We start from the raw sequence: 7,881 nt of genomic DNA, 5'->3' as shown, positions 1-7,881 counted from the left end.
GCAAACCAAGGTGAGATCTTCTTGTCCTGCTGGCTCCGTGGGCAGAGGGTTTGTTGTGGGGAGAAGCTCCCCTCGGGGAGCGCTGGGGTCCAGGAAAAGCTTTGAGTGTGAGCGCAGATTCCCTTAAGAGGGTGAGGACTGAGCGGGGGGTTGGGTGCATGGGGGGACCAAGGAGGACGGTGTGGGGGTGGGGTGCATGGGGGCACTAAGGAGGTGTGGGGGTGTGTGTGCATGGGGGACACACAGGGAGCCCAAGGACTGGCAGTGCGGGGGGTGAGGTGCATGGGGGGCACTGAAAAGGTGTGGGGGGGGCAGTGCGGGGGCAGCCCAAGGAGGGGAGGTGCAGGGGGTGGGAGGCATGGGGGGCAGAGCAGGGGCAGCCCAAGGAGGGGTGGTGCAGGGGGCACCCCAAGGAGGGTAGGTGCGGGGTGTGGGGGGCAGCCCAAGGAGGGGAGGTGCAGGGGCAGGGGGGCACCCCAAGGAGGGGAGGTGCAGGGGCGGGGGGGCACCCCAAGGAGGGGTGGTGCAGGGGGTGGAGTGCATGGGGGGCACCCCAAGGAGGGGAGGTGCAGGGGGTGGGGGTATGGGGGGCACCCCAAGTAGGGGAGGTGCAGGGGGTGGGGGCATGGGGGGCACCCCAAGGAGGGGAGGTGCAGGGGGTGGAGTGCATGGGGGGCACCCCAAGGAGGGGAGGTGCAGGGGGTGGAGTGCATGGGGGGCACCCCAAGGAGGGGGGCATGGGGGGCACCCCAAGGAGGGGGGCATGGGGGGCACCGGGGGGGCACCGGGGTGGGGGGGGCCATGCCGAGCGGCAGGGGAGGTTGCCGGCCCGGCCATGCAGCGAGCAGGGAGGGGACGGGGCGATCCCGCCGCGCGCTCCCTGGCAATGCGCATGATTCTGCGGCTCTGTGCACTGCGCGCTCCAACCCACCTTGAAACGGGGCCTGCCTCCCCCCCTCCGCTCCCCGCCCGGCACTGGCAGCGCCCCAAGCCAATCAACGCCCCCTCTCTTCCCCTCCGGCCAATAGGCGCCAGGCGGGGGCGGAGCAGAGGAGCTAAAGAGCCCAGGCTAGGCTACGCCCTGAGCCTGTGCTGAGCTGCGCTGTAGCTCCTAGTGCAGGTGCCTGGTGCATGTCAGCAGAGAGGGCGAGGGGGCTGCTCTGGGGAAGGAGGGATGGGGAGCGCGGAGGGGAGGCAGCAAGGCGCAGGGATGCGGGCATGAAAAGGGCACCAGGAGGACCCTCTGCACCGGCCAAGGGCTCTGCGATGAACGGTCTCCATCCAGAAGGGCACTTTTGAGTTAGGATGCTGCTCCTCATTGATGGTCGGTAGTACTATGATTTGGTATGTGGCCACTTTGATAGCAAGTGTAATCACCACCAGAGGACTTCCAGCTCAAGGTGAGTTGAAGTGCAGCCTCTCGCTGTGTTTTCACCCCTGCACTCCTGCAAACAGCGTCTCCAGCTGCCTTTCCCCTTGGCCTCATGCCTGTTACCCTTGGGGGTCTTGTTGCCTGCACCCCCTGATTTGCAAGGATCCGAATGGTTGTGGTGATGTTGTTGTTGTTGCTGTAAGTTTCACTCCGGGAAGGAGGAACTGTCAGGGGGATTGTATAAACTTGCAAATCTAAAGCAGCTGATTTGGGTGCTGGCGAAGCTAGTTGTGTGAGTATTTCAAGAGGCTGCCTGCAGGGAAACCTTTTGGTCTGACCAGCAGAAGATGCTTAGAAGAAAGAGCAGGCTAGAGAGAGGGAGAGAATTTATTCTTTCTCGGACTTTTCTGAAGTATTTTATTTGTAGCCAGCTTTTTGTATTCTTCGCTACAAGAGCATTTTAAGTGTTTCAGAGCTGTGGTTTCTTTCTTCCTTTTTTCCTTTATAAGAAGTGGGGAAAGCTTTCAGAGACTGTAGAAATTCCAGGTAGACGAGTGCAGAGTTGATTAATACATTTTATTTTTTTAATTGAAACGTTATTGTACTAGCTAACAGGTTTTTAAAGTGAACACTCTATTAATGTTGCTGCTTTAAAAGTAATGCAACTGGGAAGCCTGGGAGAGGCTAATAACTTTTTTTTTTAAAATCTGGAAGAAAAATATCAAAGTGGGGAAAAGCCCAGTTTAGCAGTAAAGGAATTTGTTTCTGCTGGTCTCCGGTTAACAGCTCACCTTTTGTGTGAGACACCTCATAGGAATCTCTACAACGAATGGGGGGGAACCTGAAGTCATTTGCTCAGCTTTTAAGTTAAAAACAATATATCTGGAAACTTAATTATGTAGCAAATGCCAGCTAGGAAGCAGCTTGGAAAAAATGCCGTGGACTGGTAGGTGCTTTGTGAGCAAACGACAGGTGCAAACTTCTAATAGGAGGTGTTGAAATCGATGCAGTGGGCTTGTTGGAGGCAGCGGAGAGGTGGGGGAGAATGCGAAATCTTATTCAGAGATGTGACTTCAGAGTACATGTCCTTGTCCTTAGCAGTATGCTGGTAAAATGGGATGGCTGTTGTGCTACATGGCTACGGGTTACAGCATGCGATGCGACTCCTTTCATGTGCATTGCTTATGTATGATGGTTAAATACTTTAAATGATTCCAGATAGCGCCTGGCAAAACAGGGCTTTTTATGCCTTTTAAGGAATCCTCAGGAAAAGAGCTAGCAGCGCCCCGAGCATCTTATGAAAATGCTAATTGTTTTTAAAATGACCTCCCTGAGGGTAGTCAACCCAAACTCATGAAGTTGATGAAGCATTAGCTTGCACGCAGCACTGTGCATTGCGTTGTCAGGGACCGGAGTCACTTGAATGCTGCAAAAATGCTCTGGAGGGCTTTGGAATTTTCTCTTTCAAGAAGTGAACCAGATGAGCTGCGGCTGAGAAGGCGAGCAGCCTGGGAGTGACGAGCGCTGGGTGAGGGAAGGAGGGGAAGCCAGGCAATCGCTGGCCCATTCCAGCAGGAGGCAGGCTTCCTATAGGGTTCTTTCTTCAGCTGCATTTCACTGGCTCTCACCAGCCCGGCCACTCGAGGTAGATGGAGGTGGAAGAGTGAAAGCCTTGTCCCATTGTAGTGAAGGCGCACATGGAGGCGATCAGTATTTCTTTTATTTAGAGAGCAGACTTCATCCCCTCTCTTTCTCTAGGCATCGGGGATTTGGAGCAATGTCACTCCTGCCCCACTGTTTGTTCATGGCACTTCTCCAGTGCCTTTCAGGCTTGGGTCTCTAGGAGCATCCTCTCCATTTTACAGATCAGTAAACTGAGGTGGAAATCTGCTCAAGGTCACTCAGGCAGAGCTGGGCATGAAACTCAGGAGTCCGACTTCCCCATCTCTTGCTTCGATCACTTGCTAGCACTGCTGCCCCATTCGTATGACTCACCGGCAAACCCCACGAAGTTCCATGCGAGTTCTGCTCTCTTAGCTCCAACAGCTGGAGGTCCCCAGGTCACTTTATTGGGCCTTCCAGCCAGTGGCGCCCGACAGGTCTCTAAGGACACGTAGCTGCTTTGGATCCAGCGGATGCCCTGATGCAGGGAGCCTGCTGGGAAAGCGAAGTTCTTGACTTCTGGGGGAGGGCTTGGTGCGTGGAGGCGAAGGGAAGAAAGGCCTTTAGAGCACTGCAGTACAGCGGGCTCCCTGAAAAGGATTCTGCAGGCGTTTGCTCACCAGTGCTCTGTAGAATTTCCCAAGAGCCTGTGTACTTAGTGGCTAGAAAGGGTGTATATTCAAAGCAGTAATTGACCAGTCCCGTCCTCCTCGCCTGATCCCAGGGCTGCACCCTGCAGGGGTACAGGGGCTGCCATGAGAAGTAACAGCCACCCCCATGTTTTCCCTTTTCTAAGTATAGGGGAAAGCTGCCATCGCACTAACATGTGACTGGGTGCTGTGGCAGTGCCTAGGAACCCCAGTCAGACCAGGAGCCCACTGCCCTAGATGGGGCGCACACATAGAACAGAAAGCCCAGACAGCACCTGTGGCAGTGCCTAGGAACCCCAATCAGACCAGGAGCCCACTGCCCTAGATGGGGCGCACACATAGAACAGAAAGCCCAGACAGCACCTGTGGCAGTGCCTAGGAACCCCAGTCAGACCAGGAGCCCACTGCCCTAGATGGGGCGCACACATAGAACAGAAAGCCCAGACAGCACCTGCCCCAAGGCGCTTACAATCTAAGTCACAAAACGGCAGAGAGCGGCCGGCAGCTGGACACACATGGAGGAGCAATGGAGCAAGGAGGTTCAGTGTTGGTCTAAGGCCCGTTATTGTAATGGCCCTCAAGGGTGGGTCCCTCGGTAGGCCACTTCACTCCCCAAGTTCTCTGTCCGTGCAGGATCTGTTGCCAGGGGCAGCAGGTTTGCAGGAATTTTGCTGGTGCCCAGAAGGCCCAGAGCCTACACCCCTCCCCCTCTCAAAGTACTCCCTGCACCCTACCTGCTGAAGGCTCAGGGAGGGAGTTGAGGTGCAGGCTCTGGGCGGGGGGGGGGGGGGGTCATTAGCCCAGCTGCATTGCCAGTGGTGGCGATGAGGGACCCCTGGGCTGTTTGCAATTGCCGGGGTGGCCAGTACAGCTGGGGGGAGAGACCTGGCCCCGAACTTTGGTGGAGCTGGACCCTAGGCCACGAATATTCCTGGTGCCCAGGCACTATGGGCCCATAGGACTCGCCCCCTTTGCCTGTTGCACACGAGCCTGCTGGCAGGTATATGCTAGGTTAGGGACTGTCACCCGCCTGGGTACTCCCGCACGTTGAGGCGTCTCCCTTGCTGGTGATGGCCTGTGCTCGGCATCCTTAGCTGGTTCGAAGAGTTGGCCGAGTCCTTTCTACCGGCTGATATGCTGGTGTCTGCTGAGCAAGAGGGTCCTTTGCCGGGGTGCGTCTCCGAGAGGAAGAGGGTCTCTTCTGTGCCGGAGGGTCAGGGGAGGGCACCACTCTGGTCTCTTGCTGAGCGCGAAGGGCAGGGCTGGCCTTACCAGGAGGCGAACTGAGGTGGCTGCCTCAGGTGCCAGACTGGGGGGGGGGGGGGGGGAGGGCGCCACTAGGACCCAGAGAATTGAGACTTTCCAAAGTTTTGGCCCAAGCAAGAGGGGATGGGGGCGTCCTTTGAGCTCCCCGCCTCAGGTGCCAAAATGTTGTGGGCTGGCCCTGGGGAAGGGATGCTGAATTCCATGAGTGTCGGGTAGGGGGAAGAGATCTCCTGTCCTGGGCAGTTCCTGCGTTAGACATGGGGGTCCAGAGATCGGGGGCAGAGCATGGGAGCTGACGGGGGGCATGGGCTTTGGTGTTGTGCGGGCCTGCGAGCACGTGTGCCTTGGGGGGGGTGTGTGTGTGATGAGTGAGTAGAGAAGACGTGGGGAGTGAGTGTACTATGAATAATGCGTGGGAGCAGACTGTGCATAGACTGCGTGGGGCGAGTGAGCTGTGTGGAGTGAGTCTGCATGTTGATGAGGCTGGAGTGCAGTTGTGTGTATCACGAGGGTGTGTGTTATGGCTGGGAGGGGAATGCGCACGTGTGTGTGTGTGTGTGTGTGTCTTGCGCCTAGTGAGTGCTGTGTGCCATGTGTTAGGAGTGTGATGTGCCCCTGGTGTTCTTCCCGCGTGCTGTCCCGGCGTTGTGCAGGTAGCTGGCCCAGTAGACGTTGATCGTACTGCGAAAGGGTCAGGCAAGGTACCCAGCGTGTACCTCCCGCCTGACCCCTCCGCTCAGAATGTTAAAAGACATTTCTTTTGTGTTTAATATTTTGAACAAAACAGCCCTATTTATTTTGCTAAGCCGTTTTATCTTGTTCTCCATTAAAATGCATTTGTACTAGCTACAATATGTTTACATAAATATTTAGTGCCTTTTACGCTAGCAATAACTTTGCCAAGTTTGTGTACTGAACAGTGAAATTGTCAGCATTAATTCCTGGCCTAACTTAAGTTCTCAGCCTCTGGGTTTTTCAATCTAGCAGTAGATCCTCTGCTCCAGGCTGTCTCTTTACTACCTGGTGCACCACGAGGGCCACTGGTGTGTGTACACTGTGCTTAATTATTCCGGGGGCCAGGAGGGCCGTGAGTGTATATGTGTGGTGTATTATGACAACAGCGCATTATGCTTGTGTTCTGTGCACAGCAAGGGCTCTGAGCAGTGCTCCCTCCAGTCGTCTTCATCCATGTGCGGAATAATGTTATGTGCACTGAGGTTTGTGTGACTGTGCACGAGCAATAGAAACACAAAACTGAGCTGTGGGTGCTCTGCTAATCATCAGGGCAGCATTTGAATCTCTCCTGAGCAGCTGCACAAGCCCACAGCTCCCAGGGAACGCTGGCCCCGAGTATGCGGGGCAGGGGGACATGTGGGCCCTGGAGATCAGGACATGGTTTTCCCTTGGGCTGTCAAGCAGGGCAGGCTAACGAGGAGCACTGTGTGCGCAGGGCTGCTCTGTGTGGTTCCACTCTAAGATTTCCAAATGGCTCCAAGCCTCCATTTACAATATTTTGGGGTCAGCAAATAAATAAAGTTGGAAACCACTGCCTTAGAAGGGTGACTGGTCTGGCCTAGTCCTGCTCTGGAGAGCTGTTCTGTTTCCCCGTGGGATTCCTCCCTGTACATCATCTCTGTGGGTTCAGCTTAGCACGGCCATAGGCTGGCTCCGTGGGGCCGAGGCAGGACATAAGAACTTAAGAACGGCCGTACTGGGTCAGACCAAAGGTCCATCTAGCTCAGTATCCTGTCTGCCCACAGTGGCCAGCACCAGGTGCCCCGGAGGGGGTGGACCGAAGACAACAATCAAGCAATTTATCTCCTGCCATCCTTCTCCAGACAAACAGAGACCAGGGACACTATTCCTACCCCCTGGCTAATAGCCTTTTATGAACCCAACCTCCATGAATTTATCTAGCTTCTCTTTAAACTCTGTTATAGTTCTAGCCTTCACAGCCTCCTGTGGCAAGGAGTTCCAAGGGTTGACTATGTGCTGTGTGAAGAAGAACTTTTGCTTATTCGTTTTAAACCTGCTACCCATTAATTTCATTTGGTGTTCTCTAGTTCTTATACTATGGGAACAAGTAAATAACTTTTCTTTATTCACCCTCTCCACGGAGCGAGGCAGCGGTCTGCATGGTCCTGACAGGCTGTCCTGCATTTCTGCAGCTCTTGAGCGAATAAATGAACAGCCAGGAGCTCTTTGGAGGCAATAGCTTTTGAGAGTGGAGGTTGTCACTAGCAGGCAATGGGTGGGAGAAGATGGCCCAGGGTTCTCTTCTGTCCTTGTGCTGCAGATGCACACGCCGAAACGCCTTCAGCGCATGAGATAAGCGGGCCGAAGCCTAGGAATTCAGAGTGACGGCTGTAACCCCGGATCGCCCGCGGCTGCGAGTGACCATGGAGGGGTGACCAGTGCAGCCTTCGCTCTTACTGACACGGCTTTGCTAAGCTAGTGCTGAAGTCTGCAGCGTGTCTGTTCTAGCCTGTGCGCTGGGGTGCTGGCCATGCACAGCCGGCAGCGTGTGTGGACTGCCCCGCCCCCCAGCGTTCCCCCGCTGCGCCCGGCAGCACCTCTGCTGGCAGAAGTGGGCGCTGCAGCACCAGAGCTGTTGCGCTGGTCCCTGCAGCTGTGCCAGCTTGGGAGACGCGGGTGTGCTCGGGGCTAGCACCCTGTTCCCAGCGGGGGAAGCTGGGATGGGAATAGTTGTGAGCTGGCAGTGAACTGATCCTGGGCAGTCTCAGCCGTCTGCTCATGCCCGATAAGGAGACTGGCACCAGGGGTCACGTGGAACAGTGGGATGCTCTGTTGTGGCTCCCTTGGCTCTGTGGTCTTGCCCTGGGCTTGGGAGCGCTAGCCAGGAGTCTGCGCATGGCTCCTTGGGGCATCTGCCCTTCCCTGTCCTCCTGTCGTGCTGCAGAGGTGGGTGTG

At 55.8% G+C, this 7,881-nt stretch overlaps 1 protein-coding gene across 3 annotated transcripts in view; it reads left to right on the top strand.

The window, feature by feature from the left end:
- The first annotated feature begins 1,107 nt into the window (after positions 1-1,107).
- Positions 1,108-7,881, top strand: part of LOC102449639 (protein turtle homolog B) — a 117,680-nt gene continuing 110,906 nt past the window's right edge. For all 3 annotated transcript variants that reach the window (XM_006135118.4, XM_025190747.2, XM_025190750.2), the window contains exon 1: positions 1,108-1,400. In XM_006135118.4, coding sequence (XP_006135180.1) covers positions 1,322-1,400 — 79 coding nt within the window. In that variant the 5' untranslated portion in view covers positions 1,108-1,321. The remainder of the gene's footprint in view (positions 1,401-7,881) is intronic.

Source organism: Pelodiscus sinensis, unplaced genomic scaffold, assembly GCF_049634645.1.
Source record: "Pelodiscus sinensis isolate JC-2024 unplaced genomic scaffold, ASM4963464v1 ctg35, whole genome shotgun sequence".
Classification (NCBI taxonomy): domain Eukaryota; kingdom Metazoa; phylum Chordata; order Testudines; family Trionychidae; genus Pelodiscus; species Pelodiscus sinensis.
The sequence above is the reverse complement of the archived record's forward strand: the minus strand, read 5'-3'. Positions and strand labels throughout refer to the sequence as shown.